At 47.1% G+C, this 17957-nt stretch overlaps 1 protein-coding gene across 1 annotated transcript in view; it reads left to right on the top strand.

The window, feature by feature from the left end:
* The window catches only part of LOC148506240 (hemicentin-1-like), an 89739-nt gene extending 74937 nt beyond the window's left edge, over window positions 1–14802 (top strand). Inside the window, exons 8-12 of the mRNA XM_088447092.1 lie at window positions 6164–6475; window positions 8248–8538; window positions 10903–11220; window positions 12277–12324; window positions 12619–14802. Of these exons, the coding sequence (XP_088303218.1) occupies window positions 6164–6475; window positions 8248–8538; window positions 10903–11220; window positions 12277–12324; window positions 12619–12941 (1292 nt within the window). The 3' untranslated portion in view covers window positions 12942–14802. The remainder of the gene's footprint in view (window positions 1–6163; window positions 6476–8247; window positions 8539–10902; window positions 11221–12276; window positions 12325–12618) is intronic.
* The last annotated feature ends 3155 nt before the right edge of the window (window positions 14803–17957 follow it).

Raw genomic sequence — 17957 nt, 5'->3', positions numbered from 1 at the left:
CTCTGCTGTCGCTCCCCATTTCTGATATCCATCAGAACAAGGCTATGCTTCGGACTCGCCCTGGTTTCCTTCCAAAACTTGTTACTCGTTTCCACATTAATGAGGAAATTGTAGTCCCGACCTTTCAATCACCAGACCTATCGGCAGATGAGGCCTCCTTGGATGTGGTCAGTACCCTCAGGATCTACGTGGACCGTACCAGTTCTCTTCGGAAATCAGACTCCTTATATGTGCTCTGTGGATTTCACAAGAAGGGATGGCCAGCCAACAGACATTGACTAGATGGCTTTGCATGACTATCTCACAGGCTTACACGCAGGATTGCCTTCCTGTACCGGCTACTGTTACTGCTCATTCTGCTCGGTCTGTGGGTCCCTCGGGGCAGCTCACCATGGTGCCTCAGCTGAGCAGCTTTGTAAGGTGGCCACATGGTCCTCTGTCAACACCTTTCTGAGGTTCTACGCCTTCGATACATTTGCCTCTCAGGATGCTTCCTTGAGACGCCAGATTCTCCTCAGCGCATAGCGTCCCCTCCCTTAAATAGCTGCTTTGGGACATCCCCAAGGTCACCCTGTGGAGACCTATGGACCCTGAAGAAGAAAATGAGAGTTATGGTAAACTTTACCTTTTGTCAACTCTTTTTCTTCGAAGTCCATAGGGTCCACAGGGCACCCGCCCTGACGCACCTGGCTTCACATGGGCAATGTTTCTGGTCACCGGTTTCCTGTCTCCTTCTACGTGAGAGTGTGAATCTTGTGTGTACCAGTCTTCCTTCTCTCTTCTCCTCCTCCGGCCTTTGGCTTGTTACGAACTGAGGTGCCTCTGCCGGTATGCAGTCGGGATGCCCGACGGTCTAAATGACGATCGTCGGCATCCTGACTGTCTAATCCCAGCAAGGGTCCCGACGCCTGTCATTTTACCTACGCCAGGAGCCCGACGCTCGGCATCGCGAACGAAGGTAAGCCGGGCGCCAGGAGCGGACAGCCGCGGGGGGAGGGTTAGGTTAGGGGCTCACGGGGGGACGTAGGGTTAGGCAGCCCCCCGAGAGGCTTAGGTTTAGGCTGCGGGGAAGGGGTTAGGCACCTCTAAGAGAGGGTTAGAGGGGGGGTTAGGTTAGCTATACTTGCCTAAATTAGAAGTCGGGATCTTCACCCCTACCGGGCTTCGGCTGTCAGGATTTGAACCGCAAGCCATGCTGATTCCCCTCTGGCTCAGGTCAGGGTAAAGGGGGATGGACCGATGCATCCTGGGAGCTGAAAGCTTTAACTGTGTGGTGCCCGGTCCTCAACCACCACCTACACCCCAAGGTCTCCCTGTGGACCCTATGGACTTCGAAAAAAGAGAGTTAACAAAGGTACGTTTTACCATAACTCTCATTATTTTTCTCAACTGTCAGCTTATATCTTTCCCTTTCTTTCACTATAACTTTAGAATACTGAGGTATAGGGAGTTCACTGTACCTCACATCTACCTGATTTTGTGAGTGCTGTCACATACTGTACTGTACATCTGTGTTGCGCACTGAACTGTGCCATATTGTACATATATTTGTGTTGCTTACTGCACTGTGCCAGAAGTATGTTATACTATCCTTGCAGCTATGTCTAGCAAAGGCAAGAGTAACAGCAGGCAAGTGCTCCCACCCTGGTTTCTTGTAAGTCCTGTTTAGCAGGTTCAGTTTCAGAGGCTCTCATTCAAGATGGTCTATGTGCATCTTGTTATACGGCACCTGGCCCATCGGCCCCTTCAGCCTCTCCTCAGGATCCCCCCCCTGTGCTTCTTTTTTACAGGTGTGGGATGGCCACAACAGGTATTCCCTGCAAATCCAGTGCCTGCTTTGCCTCCTTCATGGGTAGACGTACTTTTTACCTCTGCAGCCTTTCAACATATGTTGCAAAAGGAGAGACCCTTACCTAGTTAAACTTCTAAGTGTGCTGTGTCATCTTCCCAGTCCACCCAGCTATCAGATTCTGAGTTATCGTCTTGGGAGGCAGAAGACACACTCTCACTATGACTCTAAATTAAATATACCTGCACTAATGAAAGCTGCAAAATCAATTCTTCAAATAGAAGATAATGGGTCTGATTCAGAGCCGGACGCTATTTGCGCTCGCTCGTTCAGAAAAAAGGGGTGGCTATTCAAATAAACCGTTCGCTCTTTGCGGTATGTTCACGCCTCTAGGTCTGATTGAGCGAACAAAACAAGCGGTGTTTTTTTGGAAAAATACGCCCCCTGGCCGCTCGCATCCTACGTCATGTCCGCTATTTATTAGATTAATCGAGTACATCGAACAGCGTATGAACTGCTCGCTATTCTTGTGGTTGGTTTTTCCTACCGCAATCTTGCGAGCAGTTCTGGCTATAAAACTACCAAGTGACGTGGTCAATGACGCTGCTGTATTAATTATGCACACCCTTAAAACGCCCGTTTTGACCTTTAAGCACGCCTGCGTTCTGAATTCCACTCCCCGTTTTCAAGCACCTTCCCCTGTTACCACCCACATACGCCTCATTCTGTCACTCAAAATAGCAGGCATTCGCTATTTAGCGAACAAACGTTTTTTGGCCGCACTGACTGGGTCGCGTATGCGTATTACGATCCGTACGCATGCGCAGTTGTGTGAACATGCTCGGAACGAACGAGCGGCCGCTTACAAGCGGCTCTGAATGAAGCCCATAGAACCCACTCCTAAGGCAAAAGAGCCACTCTTTAAACGACAGAAGGTAGTTTTGCCGGAGTTTCCTTACTTTGATCAGCTATCTGATCTCATGAGTGAAGCATGGAATACGCCAAATAAAAAGTTTCAGCTGCCTAAATGCTTGATTTCTTTTTACCCTCTTCCAGCTACTGATTGCACTAAATGGGAAGTTCCCCCTACAGTGGATTCCCACGTGACATGCCTGGTTAAGAATTCTACCTTACCTATCCATACAGCAACCTCCTAAAAGGTGACTACGGATAGAAGGATTGAAGCTTGCCTGAAGTCTATATACTCTCTTACACAAGCTATCACTCGTCCTGCCATGGCTACGGCCTGGGTAGCAAAAGCCATTGAGAGTTGGCCCTAGAAGACACATTTTTCTCTGATGCTTCTCGGGAACAGCTGTCCTACATCTCTCTCATTAGGGATGCCGCCTCCTATTTAGGAGAAGCAGCTTTGAATACAGATCTCTAGCTTCCAAAGCATCTGCTACTACCGTGGTAGCCCGCCATGTCATTTGGCTTCGTTCATGGAAGGCAGACTTGGACTCCAAAAAGGCTTTGGAGTCTCTGCCTTACTCTTGGGAGATCCTGTTTGGCCTAGAATTGGACAACATTGTGACTATCTTGGCAGCTTCTAAGATGGCGTTCTTGCTCTCTGCAACTGCGATGAAGCTTCAGATGTCTTCCTTTTGGGTCAGTCCTTTCCACGGCAGTCGGCATCCACAAAGGCCTCCAAGTCTAGGATCAAACAGACCTGGGCTACTAGATGTCCACCTCCCAAATCTGAGGACAAGCCTTCACCCTGACGGGGTGGGCCTCCCCTGGGGGCTCCCAGGGTGGGAGGCCGACTTCAGTTTGTCCAGTTCTGGCATCAGACCACCATAGATGCCTGGGTACAAGAAGTGGTCTCCCACGGGTATACCCTTTCATTCCTGAGGCAGCCCCCCCCAACAGTTCTTTTGCACAGGACTTCCATCGGACCTAAAGAAAAGCCCTGCTCCTCCAGAAGGCCATTCAATCCTTGCTGCTCTCAGGGGTAATAATATCGGTCCCTTCATCACAGTGAGGGACGAGTTATTACTCTACCCTTTTCTTGGTTCACAAGCCCAATGGGTCTCATCGGCCTATCCTCAACCTCAGGTCTCTGAACATGTTTATCAGGGTGCCCAGGTTTCGTATGGATTGTCCTGGCTATGGAGCCTGGGGACTTTATGGTGTCTCTAGATGGAATGGGCTGCCCATCTGCTCAGATTCCAGATGAAGGGCCTCTCTCCGGAGGTTCGTCTGTCCTTATCCTGGTAGCTACAGATGTCCCACTTAAACAAGGGTCGCCCCTTTTGGATCCCAGACTGGGCACGCCTCACCACGAATGCAAGCCTCCACGGGTGGGCCGCAGTGAACGGCCAGCACTCCTTCCTACTACGCTGGACTCCACCTGAGGTGATCTTACCAATCAACGTCCTGGCACTCAGGCCAGTACAGTACAGTCTGACAACGCCACAGCAGTGGCCTACCTCAATCACCAGGCAGGCACTTGAAGTCGGTCAGCAATGGCAGAAGTGTCCCGCATTCTCACATGGGTCAAACGCTATCTCCCAGTAATCTCCGAAGTGTTCATCCCGGGGATTACAGCTTCAGGTGGACCAATGGGGTCTACCAAATGTGGACCTCATGGCCTCACGACACAACCACAAGCTTCCAGTGTACGTGGCCAGGGCAAGGGACCCTGATGCAGCCTTCGTGTACACATTGTCAGTGAAGTGGACCTTCCATTTGGTGTACCTCTTCCCTCCAGTCTCCCTTCTTCCTCGGATTCTTTGGAAGTTCAAGCAAGAAGGGGGCACAGTCCTGTTAGTAGATCCGGACCTGGCCGATCTGTCATTGATGGCTTGGCTCTTGAGACATCCCTCCTAAGGTCTAAAGGATTTTCTAGCTCTGTGGTCCAGACCATGCTCAGAGCGCGCAAACCGGCCTCTGCCTGGATGTATCACTGGGTGTGGCATACATATTTCCAGTAGTGTGCTACCAGAAACTATGACCCTCTGGTTTTTTAGGTTTCTAGAATCTTTGCCTTTCTTCAAGCTTGGTTGGATCTCTGACTCCGCCTGGCCTCTCTGAAAGAGCACATCTCTGCTCTGTCCATGTGGTTCCAACGCAGAATTGCTCCTCTGCCGGATGTTCACACCTTCCTGCAGGGTGTTCTCCATATACAACCTCCCTTAGTCCCTCTAGTGGCTCCGTGGGATTTGTCTGTGGTTCTCCACGCACTTCAGGAACCTCCATTTGAAACCCTGGATTCAGTAGATGTCAAATGGCTAACTGCGAAGACTCTTTTTCTTCTGGCTATAGCATCTGCCCGTAGGGTATCGGATTTAGAGGCTTTCTTCTGTCACTCCCCATTTCTGATCTTTCATTAGGACAGGGCTGTTCTTCGAATGCGCCCTGGTTTCCTTCCAAGGTGGTTTCTCGTTTCCATCTTAATAAGGAAATTGTAGTTCCGGCCTTTCAATCACCAGACCTCTCGGCAGGTGAGGCTTCCTTGGATGTGGTCCGTGCTCTGAAGATCTACAGTATGTGGACCGTACTGGTCCCATCAGGAAAACCGATTCCATCTTTGTCCTATATGGATTCCACAAGAAGGGATGGCCAGCTAACAAACAAACTCTGGCCATATGGGTTCGCATGACTATTTCACAGGCCTACACGCTGGACTTCCTGTGCCCCCTACATTATCTGCTCATTCTACTCACTCTTTGGGTCCATCGTGGGCAGCCCGCCGTGGTGCATCTGTCAAACAACTATGCAAGGCAGCCACGTGGTCTTCTGTCCACACCTTTCTTAGGTTCTATGCCTTTGATAAGTTTGCCTCTCAGGATGCTTCCTTTCTTTGGACGACGGGTTCTCCTCTCAGCTCAGGAGCGTCCCCACCCTTGAACAACTGCCCCCATTGTCTCCCTGTGGAGCCCTATGGACCCTGAAGAAGAAAAGGAGAGTTATGGTAAAACTTACCCTTGTTAACTCTCTTTCTTCAAAGTTTATATGGTCCACAGGGCACCCGCCCTGACGCACCTTGTTTCCTTTTCTGTGAGAGAGTGTGATTCTTCAGTGTACCAGTCTTCCTTCTCTCCTATCCTGCTCCTGCTTTGGGCTTACTAACAAAACTGAGTTGCCTTCAGGCTGTGGGCGGGGTACAGGGGGAAGGACCGGAGCATCATGGGACAGAAAAAAGCTTTGCTGTTGGTGTCCAGTCTTCCAAGTATCACCAACACCCCATTGTCTCCCTGTGGACCCTATGGACTTCGAAGTAGGAGAGTTAACAAGGGTATAACTCTCCTTATTTCACTATTACTAACCCCACACTGTCCTGTATATAGCACAGTTGTTATTCTATATCCCATTGTTGTTACTGGCTCCATGCTGTACTGTACTGTATATAACAGCTGTTATTTTATATTACAGTGTCTGCACCCAGTATAAGTGAAATAACGTGTATCCCTAAATATCCTGAGATTGGGAAACCAGTGACTTTATCCTGTATGATCAAAGACATGTACCCTAAACATTTTGAAGTTCGGTGGCATTTGAGGGGGACCATATTTACCTCTGGAGACTGTAAAGACAACATCCAACATGACCTGAAATCCGGGACATTCTTTGGTACCGTAGAGCTGACGCTCACACCCACTACTGAGCACCATATGGCTGAATTCCGCCTCGATGTCATTCATAAACTGGGCACTTTTAAGCAGACATTTGTTATGAATCTTAAAGGTAGGTTGGGGAGGGTGATTTTAACATAACATTGATGATGGTAGTGGCAGGAACGTATTTACAGTTTTTGCCCCACTAGGACACATATAGATACAGCACCGCCAGTCTGTCTCATCTGTTTAATAATCATCACAGATGATGAATGATTCATCTGGGTTTGTGTCTGAATACCTCCTATATCAGGGCTGCAACTGGGAAGGGGGCACGGACTTGAGGGAGGCACAGAGGAGATGGGGGCCCTGGTGGCTGCAGGTGTTGATTTGGAGCAACACTGGCAGCCAGCCGCCCACAGCAGCCCTTGAGACTAGAGGCACAACGCTGCCGTCATTCTAATGTGGCACAGTTCGCGAGCCAATCAGAGCTCACGGACCGGTAGCCAATCAGCAGGGGCTGCCGATCCACAAGCTCCGATTGGCTCGTGACCAGCGCCGCATTAGAATGCAGGCTCTGTGATTGCAAATCTGGAACTTATTACATCCCGGCCTTAGAGTTCGATGCATTTGAGTTCAAAACGTACAACATTACATGGGTGGCAATTTATGCGCTTATTTTTGAGTTGTGCGTATCCTAAGATAAGTATATCCCAAAATTATCATATTAAATGCCTCTGGGTGAAGCTACCTTTAAGCATATAATCAACTCTAAAATCAAAGTAAGAATGAGCCCCAAAAGATCTTTGGTCCTGATCACTATCAGCTGAATAGCCTCTGGTTCATATCCCGACACCGGAAGCCTGAACAATGAAGATGCCGACAAGGGTGGTAAGTAGCCTAACCCTATCCCTCTCCCCCCCCTAACCATAACCCTCCATTAGTGGTGCCTAACCCCCCCCCCCCATCCCGCATCCTATACTTAAACCTCCCCAGGGGGTGTCTAACTCTAACCTCCCCACGGGGGTGCCTAACCCCCCCTCTCCGTAGCCTAATCCTCCCCAGGGGGGTGGCTAACCCTAATGTCCCCCAGGGATCCCTAAAACGAAAATGAGGCTAACCCCCCTCCCCTAACACTTTACAGGGCCCCGCTTACCTTCGTTTGGGATTTTGGCTAAAAATAGGCATTGGGTTTTCGACGCCTATCTTTAGACAGGGGTTGGGATTCCGACGGCCGGCACCCCAGCCGCCGGTAAATTAACTACATCCCATTGGTCGGAATGGATAGTAGATGTAGTCAGGAAATATATGAGGCCGCCATCAGATCATGGTAATGGTACCCTAGCACATGACACATCCAACCCAAGTGCCACATCTTACGGGTTTAGGCACAACTGTAATAACCTGTGTATTATATCTTAAGCGTGTTAGGATTCAGCTACAGATAAATAATTAAAGTTCATCCAAATAACCATTAATCCTGATCACTTCCCATGGCTAAAACTAATGCCCAATTGTTCTCATTTAGGCTCCTGCTGGTTAATTTGAATATGTAAATTGATATTTAGATGAAGAGAACGGTGATTGCAACCAACACCAATAGGGGCGCAAAAAACAATAAAAAGTTAATATTCTAAAATAAAAAATACAATGTATTAATTACTAAAACATTATCAATGTTGGTGTCCCAGTTGTTGTGATTATATTTTTATACTTGTAGCTTTATAGTTTCTGTGTTGATCTTGTTTTGAAACCAAGGATAATTCTTCCTCCCTTGTATTTGCTGTTCATGATTAATTCACAGACAGACAGCAGCAGCTGCGAGAAGACACGGTCACGGTCACGGATATAACCTTGCTAAGCTGTGCTGCTCATTACATGTAATCTTTTCTGACTCCTCAGGAATTCTGAATCTTAGTAAAATCACCAGTGATCCTGATAAAGCCAGCTATGGGAAACCTCTGACTCTCCGCTGCAATGTGACTGGCTGTAAACGTGAAGACATAAAGGTGGACTGGTTAGAGGATAATAAACCGCTGAAGAGACCAGAAGTCAGTGTGGAACAGGATACAATATGCTGTACACTGCGTATAACACCCACAGCTCAGGACTATAGGAAGCTCTTTGTCTGTAGTGTGAAACACAAGAATATTGCAGAAACATTCAGGGAAATTATCTGTTTAACCCTCCCAGGTGAGGATGTTACATTTTATACTATTTATCTCTAATCTTTATTGTTGATCTCTTTACAGAAGAAAAAAAGAATTGTGTATAAATATATGTATGTATGTATATATATATATATATATGTATATATATATATATATATATATAAATATATATATATTGAATTCCAGGTAAGTTTTTACCGCATTGCTACATACACACTTTCCTGTATTGTACACGGTAAGTGGTGTGTGTTACAAAGGGTTAACATAGTTTATATACAGCAGGCTTGGCCACACTGTGGCTATCCTCTGTTGTGAAACTACAAGTCCCAGCATTCCATGCCACAGTTTTGCTATTAGGGAATGCTAAAACTGTGGCAGGGCATGATGGGACGTGTAGTTTCACAACAGCTGGAAAGCCACAGGTTGGCCAGGTTTGATATACAGTAACATCTATACATGGTTCAAAGTTCAAATCTGAATAATGATCAAATGCCTTTTTGGGAGATCCAGAAATACTCTGTAATGGAATCAGAATTTGCCAGGAGGACCAATTGCGCACTCCGACCATGTCTGTCTAATTGGCTAGGAGATCACAGAGCCGAGGCCCCTCTTTTGTACACTGTAAAGTTGGCCACACTTCTAAAGATTATCTGTCCAACCATCCAACTAGTTGATTGGTTGGAATGAAAATCTGGTAAGGTATGAAAGCAAATGACAATCAGCAATTTGCTCCCAAACGCTGGAAAATAGACAAAAACTGTTGTTTGAACAAATTGTTTAGATTAAACATTTAACAAACTTGTCTAACGACCATTTTCATCTGTTTTCTGCCATTTAGGAACAAATTGCTGATCATCAGTTACTCCCATACCTTACCAGATTTTCATTCCAACCAATCAACTAGTTGACTGGTTGGGCAGATAATCTTTAGATGTGTGGCCAGCTTAAATCCCAAAGCTGGGCATACATGTCTAGATAAAATGCCTGTCAGACCGACAGACATTTTATCTGGCAGCCTGCCAGCCGTAGATGTCCGCGGCATACACTGTGAGATTCTTAGCCGACATCTGCGCTCCGCCCCCGGGAGGAGGAGACATTTCCCTGTTCTATCCATGGGAAGGAACACAGGAAATATCTGTCTGTATCTGTAGGCCGTGGCTGGGCATACACTGCCCGATGCGGAAGACAGTTTACCCCATAAATATTGCATCGGACGGGCATGCTGGACAATCCAGCATGCCCGACAGAGCAATATTTAACCCTCGGTCGCCCGCACACATGCTACAATTATCAGGGCGATCCGTGATATCGTGCGGATTGCCCCGATAATTGAAGTGTGTATGGCCACCTTAAGCCATAGATGGGAATCGCTTTCTACTAAAGGGCATCTGACTGAAGCCTTCCACAGTCACAGCTGCAGGAACCATGTGGCATAAGAGCTTCACTAAGGGCTATGGGACATCAATAACAAATAAGTCATATTATAGTATAGTGCTACTTTAAAACCTCTTATTTAGAAAATTCTGAAGACCATGACGTTAGAATAGTAAACAATTGCTGCTGCTCCTGGATGTTATGGTGCCGCCGGGGTTCCAGAGCATTTTTTCCTAAAATTGGGGATTATAAAAAAAATTGGTCGTGCCCTGGTGGTGCGCAAAAAAAAAACCTCCCGGTGACCAAAAGTAAAAAACCCCGCTCCTGATTGAATAGCAAAAATCCCGCACCTACAGGCAAAACCCCACGGGTGAGGGAATTTTGCTATTCTCGCACCCAATTGAATATGCCCCTATATGTTGTTTTTTTCAGTTTCTTCTATATATGATTGTTTGAGAGTAAATCTACCAAATACAAGAGAGGAAGCGCCGGAACCATCTTTTCACTCCAAATATAATTCTGAGGGGCCCAGTGAAAGGCCCTTTTCCTGGCCGCATACCTCTGTTTTTATTGGATCCAAAAGGGATATTGGCGCCAGTCACAAACATCCCCTATTTTTTCACTTTCAATTCATCCTCTCCCCCCCCCCCCCCCAAATGCTGCCCTCTCCCTAACTAAACAATACTATTTAAACCCATTCGCCCTTGAGACTATTTCGGTACTTTATGTGTCTGGTCACATTCCAACATCAATATCAGTCATTGTTTATGTCCTTATTTATGCAATACGCACACAAATTATATATTGTTTTTTTTTTTAGAGAGCTTTGAACCTCCGGAAATTGCCTTATTTAGGTTATTTCACCTCACTCGGCAAATACTGTTTTTCCCAAAATGGATAAAAAAGTAGAATTTGCACAAAAGTGAAAATAAAAGCAAACGTGTGGTTAGGAAAAAATATGAAACTATGAAATGTATATATAATGGATTTATTTGGACTTTTTCTGTTCTAGATAATCCACCCTCATTATCAGATATTGTTGTCCAGCCGCTGAAACCTAAAGTGGGGAAGGAAGCCTTGCTTAAAACAACGATATCTGGATTCTCACCAAAAGACATTCAAGTGAAATGGTATAAAGGATTTAGCGCATTTCCCGGTAACGCTGTGACATCATCAGATCTACAGATTGGGGAGGACAGTCTATATACATGTACTAGCACCCTGAGATTTACTCCTGAGCTGAGTGACCGTAACACGTCCGTCCGGTGTGAGGTGACACATATGGTCACCAAGTCAGTCAGGCAGAAACATTTTAATCTATGTCTAACAGGTAAGATTAGTCTGACTTGTTACTACTTCTATATTTATGCTACTCTATACACAAATGTTGGTTCCCCACAGCCTAAAGGCTGGACCCCCTGCACTGAAATAATCTATAAGGTATTGCAGCAGCCCAAGTTTCATGCCCACAACTTGACAAATATCGTTCAAGCAGAATAAACAGTACATGCAAAATACGTTTAGAAAGTGTCACATACTAATTCTACATTCTGGGCCGCACCTAGAGCGTTATCCAATTAGCCTCCAACATTCTGATCCCCCAAGCGTAAGTCCTGTTGGTTGGCTATGCTGTAGCCCTAACTTGTGACCTATCACATTCTAGTGCCTAACCCTAACCCTCCGGTAAGTGATTAACCCTAACCATCCCTTCTAGTGCATAACCTTAACCATCCCTTCTAGTGCCTAACTTTAACCCTCCGGTAAGTACCTAACCCTTAAAATAAAAAAAATCTGTGTCGACCTTTTATCTTGTTGACCTTTTGTCCCTGTCGACCTATTGCCTGTCTAACATCTGTTGATTATCTAGACATTGTTAAACCTTTTTACTATCTATCTCAGAGGTTCCCAATCACGGTCCTCAAGGCTGCCTAACAGTTCATGTTTTAGTGATATCCATGGTTGAGCATAGGTGACTTCATTAGTACCTCGTTCAATTTGATTTAACCACCTGTGCTTAACCATGGTTATCACTAAAACCTGAACTGTTGGGGAGCCTTGAGGACCGCGTTTGGGAACCTCTGATCTATCTCTCAGTGGTGAGGGTATGCAGTAATATATAAATATAGAATGGTACATACACCATTTTAACACAAACATGGAGATAGAAGTATAGAACCTGGCCATACAATCTATGGACCAGTATCAGCATGTACTGTAGTGAGAGCTGCTGGATGATTACATGTCACGTTTCCCGTCATTTGCTCTTGTGCTGTGATCTACGATCCCCTCATTACTAATAGGACACTGTCAGTTATCTCCTGTCCGCGGAGGAGACTTTCTATGTATATTATCATATCTCACGTCTGTATTTCTGTGTTATTACTAGGAGAAACCCATCCTGTATCTGGGAGCAGAAACACATTACAGAGTCCAAGTAAGTGATAAACAAATTGGATACAATTCAGTAACAATCTCTGAGAGTGAATAGAAGATAAAACCAGGGACAATGGAAAACATCAATTCACATATTAAGCAAAAACCAAACAAACATTTTATTAAAGGCGCAGAACGCTTTTCAGTTACACTAATAGGGTACTCTGATGTGATATTTCATTCACATAATAACTTATGTATACCATCGGTCTCATACAATAAAAAAGTGGATTCAATATCTACTGTAGTCAGTAACACAGTCATTTACTAATATAATATCCTTTTACCCCCACAGAAGATGGAAGGGAATCATTTAAAATAAGAGGAATTGAGTGCCTGACGGACAGCCCCAGCGTGGGCGACGATGTCACCCTTAGATGTAACGTTGATGGATGTAACGCGGATGATTGCGAGTTCTTCTGGTATAATGGAGCATATCCTGTTGACGATAAAACAGAAAACGGAGACCTGGAGGACGGATCTGGCAGCTTCTCCACAGTCACCTTCAGAGCGCAGGAATCGGACAGAAGTTGTACAATCAGATTTGAGGCCTGTTATAACTATCAGACAATTGAGGAAACTTTCACTCTGAGACTGGGGGAACAGGACAAGATCTGATGATTATGACCAGAAGGAGTAAAATCCACCTCTGTACAATGCTCTGTATTAATGATGGTGGAATCTCATCAGAGTATCCGGATAGAGGCTACACGGCTCAGGAATTATGGGAATGGCGTTAGGAAAGTCCAGACTGTGGATTAGTGACCCTACCAAGTGAGGCGCGGCCGGTGCTGTTTAGCAAGACTTTACTAATTATATTTCCCTGCTCTCCGCACTCCCCCTGGCTAAAATGAACCCCCTGTAACCTGGAGGGGGGATTAGGATGGGTAACAGCAGCACCTGAGCCTGACTATTGTGCTTCACACTGTGGCTGTTCCTGGTAACCTGGCTCTGCAGTGCAGTATTACCTCCTAGACTTTGACCCTTGGCCTGTCTGTCTGTCCGTTCTCCTCTCTGGAAGTTTTTCCCCCGGCTATGTTCCTGTCCTTGTCCCTGGATCATCCGATTGGTGACTGTTGACCTTTGTACCTTACTTTTGGCTTTGTCTTCAACTCTGGATCCGGATTAACCCCTTGGCTGCCAGTAGCTGGGACCCATCCCTGTAATGTGCACAGTTGTAGCTTCTGTGCCGTATTGTCTGCGGTACCCTCGAAAAAAATTATGAACGGGGTAACCAGAGTAACCTGTGACTTTACTCATCCTTAGCAAATAGTAATCTGGGCAGATATGGGCATTACTCTTTGAATGTGAGATTCTGAACGAGCGCCCGCTCTGAATCAGGGCGTGTTTTTCTTATTTGCGAAGCGGCCTTTTGGACGCTCGCATAGCTGTGGGTTACCACCCACAGCTTATGCGAGCGTCCATGATGATGGTCACGATGGTCAAGACCATCGCGACCATCGGGCTTGCGACGAGACCCTTGCGGTAGGGTCTCATGGCCGCAAGCCCTGGAGTGATTTTGGCTCTATCAGAGCCAAAATCACTCCCACTGACATCACTAGTGATGTCAGTGGGGCCGGACCCAGACGGTAGGCGTTCCCATGGGAACCCCTCCGTCTGGGCAGCCACGCCCCTGGCACGCCCAAAAAAGGGGGTGTGCTGTCAATCACCATCGACAGCACGCCCCCTTTGGTGCGAGACCCATAATGACGGCTACCCCGTCGTTATTCGGGTCTCGCGCATGCGCACGACGGAGGCGCCTCCGTCGTGCGCATGCGCATTTGGGCAACATCGACCCGCTTGCGAGCGCTCAGCGCTCACGAGCGGGTCTGAATGAGACCCTCTGTCTAGTTCTCTAAAGTTAGGATCCACAGCAGTAATTATAGATCAATAAAGTTGTTTCTATAAAATATTTATAAAATAGGGACAAATCATTATCTCACTATTTTTCTTTTATCTGTAGCTAGTTATTAGTCCCAAATAAACTCCAGATCTAAGAAAATGTAAAAAATGCCAAAGCGGGTGAATACTTTTTATATTCCCTGAATATCATATATCTATAACAAAAGGATCTATTACACTCTGACTATATATGACCATTAAACTTGCACATAATAATAATAATACATAACAGTTTAAATTTTAATAAAAACAAAAACAAATGTCAATCAGTTTACATTACTCAATATGTAATGGGATTGAAATACCGGCGGCTATTCGAAATCCCGACCAGTGATAAACCGACAGTAGGAGATCCCGACGGCCGGTGGTAAGTATCCTGTCGGCCAGGAAGTGTCGGGATTTAGACTGGCAGCATTGCGTTCGCCGGTCTATTAACTATATCCCCTCAATACAGTATGTGCAGTTTTTGTCCTAATCTCTCTAAACCTACTAACAGCTGAGGTGTGTCTTGTGTGTTTATTTTCTCACCTGTAAATAAATACATGTAATTAGTGGATGCATTGATTAAATAAAGACGAGGAGGCGAATATTGTGAGTTTATAGGTCGGCTAATTATTGATGATAAACCAAGAACTGTATGGTGGCATAGAAAGGATGTCTCCCAATCAGCACGATCCCAAGAACGACAACTGCATTGCGTGCGGCGACTGTCCTAATGGTGCCTTAACACTAAATTAGGGAACCGACTCTACCTTCCATCATATCTATTACACCCAGAGGGTGACTTTGCTGCCCCCTTGTGGCTGGTCCTAGCCTCCCAAACAATCTCCATGAAGGTGAGTGCACCCCACACAGCAGCTGCACCGGGGCTGATGAGTAGCCATACTTTCCCCCCAAAATAGCTAACAACTAAACTGCAAGGAAATATGGAGGGAGGATGGGGGATTTTCTTCAGGGAAAGAGGTCTGAGCCAAAAGCCAGAGGACCTCATTCAGACCCGTTCGCAAGCGCCTATGCGCTCGCAAGTGGGTCGATGGTGAGGGCCTGCGCACGCGCAGCGCTCGCACTGCGTGTGCAAGCCCCGGTGCGAGTGACAAATGCACTCGCTCCGGGGCTCGCTACAAAAGGAGCGGCTGTCGATGTTGATCGACAGCTCGCCCCGTTTTGTAGGCGGGGTGGCTGGACAAACGGAGGCATTCCTGAAGGAACACCTGCCGTTTGTAGGAGGCCTTACTGACATCACCAGTGATGTCAGTAAGGCGCTTGCTACCTGGGGCTTGCGGTAGAAGAGACCCTACAGCAAGGGTCTCGTCGCAAGCCCCGATGGTCGTGATGGTCTCGACCATCGCGACCATCAGCTAGTCACTCGCTAAAGCTGTGGGTGGTAACCCACAGCTTAGCGAGCGGCCAGGAGGCCGCCTTTCAAAAGAAAAGCATCCGCCCTCATTCAGAGCGAGCTCTTGCTTTTTGCGAGCGGCTCTGAATGAGGTCCAGAGTCTTTATACCAGATTATCAAACCACACCCCTAACACTAGCTATTGGTAAGAGCATAACAGGTGACCACCACTCAAGACACCCCTCAGCCTCGTGATTTATGCCACTCCAGGCTTATGTCAATCCTTCTGTTATTCTCTTGTTTCCCTCTCAATGTACTAATGATGTAGTATTTGCCATAGTCAGTAGGGTGATAAATGGACTGCATCTTTTGTGTTATTTTAGACTCTATGTACTAAGCTTTGGAGAGAGATACAGAGATAAAGTACCAACCAATCAGCTCCTAATTTTTCAAGCAGCATATAAAGTGACAGGAGCTGATTGGTTGGTACTTTTTCCTCTCTAAGGCTTAGTACATAAACCCCTGAGTCCTATATAAAGCCCTAGTGGATGGAAATACATGTTTTGAACAGCGACTCATTTGTTTAAATTTTATTACTAGTAAAACCCATTTAGCAGACAAAGCACAAATGAGTAAATTTGGATGCATCTGACACTTTTCCGTATGGAGAAACATGAGTATCTGCCCGTCCATGCCAGTTATCCGTCCATCTGCCCGTCCGTGCCAGTTATCCGTCCATCTGCCCGTCCGTGCCAGTTATCCATCCATCTGCCCATCCATGCCAGTTATCGGTCCTATCTGCCCGTCCATGCCAGTTATCCGTCCATCTGCCCGTCCGTGTCAGTTATCCGTCCATCTGCCCGTCCATGCCAGTTATCCGTCCATCTGCACGTCCATGCCAGTTATCCGTCCATCTGCATGCAGAAGGGGCCAATCCACCCCCTGTGTTTTCATTCGTTTTGCAACCGTCATATTTACTTTCGGGACATACACCCTTTCCATGCTGGGTGCAAAAGATCCATCAGAAACAGGCTTTCCATCTCTGGGCCTGATTCAGACCCGGTCGCGAGCGCTGAGCGCTCTCAGCCAAGTAGATGGTGGCCCAGAGTGCATGCGCACGACGGAGCCGGCTCCGTCGTTCGCATGCGCGAGACCCGGATAGCGACGGGCAAACCGTCGCTCCGGGTCTCGTACCAAAGGGGGCGTGCTGTCGATGTTGAGTGACAGCACGCCCCCTTTGGTGGGCGGGCCGGGGGGGTGGCTGCCCAAACGGAGGCGTTCCCATGTGAACGCCTACCGTTTGGGGCCGGCCCCACTGACATCACAAGTGATGTCAGTGGGAGAGATTCCGGCTTTGTTAGACAAGGGTCTCGTCGCAAGCCCGATGGTCTTGACCATCGCGACCATCTTCCTGGCCGCTCGCTATAGCTGTGGGTGCCCGGCCCTGATTCAGAGCGAGCGCTCTGCCAGAGCGTCCGGCTCTGAATCAGAGCCTCTGTAAGTGCACCAGGATACTTTCCCACAGCACTCCCATGAAATGGATCAGTTCCGTGCGAATGCATTGTAGCTGCCCAGAGGCGGACAGACCAATTCGTCTGCACTTTGAAAATCCATCCCTGTGCGTAGTCGTGGTTGATTTCTGCGGTGCACACGCAGTTTGCAGATATCCTTGGGATCCATCCGCATTTGGACTTGCACTCAAAACAGAATCAACCCCACAGTGTTCCTTAAACCTTATTTTGCCTTTGACATGGCCCAGTATAATCAATGAGTGTAAACTTCCAAAGACCATCAGAATACAATACTCACTGAAGGAATTACTATTTAATGGGACATGATTTTGAAGACCAATAAGACATTAGTAGTGGCAGATCTTACCTAGGGGTTGCGAGGCTGCAGCCCCCCTAGTAATTTTCTCCACTTCAGTGAGCCAGTGCAGTCCGTGACTGCACTGGCTACACTGTGACTGGAGATGGCTTCCCAGTGGAGATGCCACCTGCCAGTCACGCACATGACAGGCAGCCCCAGGGGGAGTGGAAGCCGCTGCTCTGCCTTTTGGGCAGCCCTACAAAGCTTCTCGTAGCTGCTACCAATGCAGCCCCGAGAAGCTGGTCTAGTGTTATGTGCATGTGCGGCGCTACCAGTGTCCCGGTGCCTGACATTCATTGTACAGGTGCCGGGACCAGAAGCAGCGGTAGCCCCCCTCAGGTAAGCGGTCAGGAGACGCTGCTGGATATTAGCGTTCCATGCAGAGTTTCCTCATATTTAGACTGTACATTTATGAAAGGGTTAATATTTCCAGCCTCTTGTACATAAATTGCGATCTATCTGTTCTACCGATAACATAAAATGCCTTTGCACCATCTGAACATACATTACTACCCCTCTATCCTTTG

This window comes from Taudactylus pleione, unplaced genomic scaffold (assembly GCF_031769625.1).
Source record: "Taudactylus pleione unplaced genomic scaffold, aTauple2 ptg000418l, whole genome shotgun sequence".
Lineage (NCBI taxonomy): Eukaryota > Metazoa > Chordata > Amphibia > Anura > Myobatrachidae > Taudactylus > Taudactylus pleione.
The sequence above is the reverse complement of the archived record's forward strand: the minus strand, read 5'-3'. Positions and strand labels throughout refer to the sequence as shown.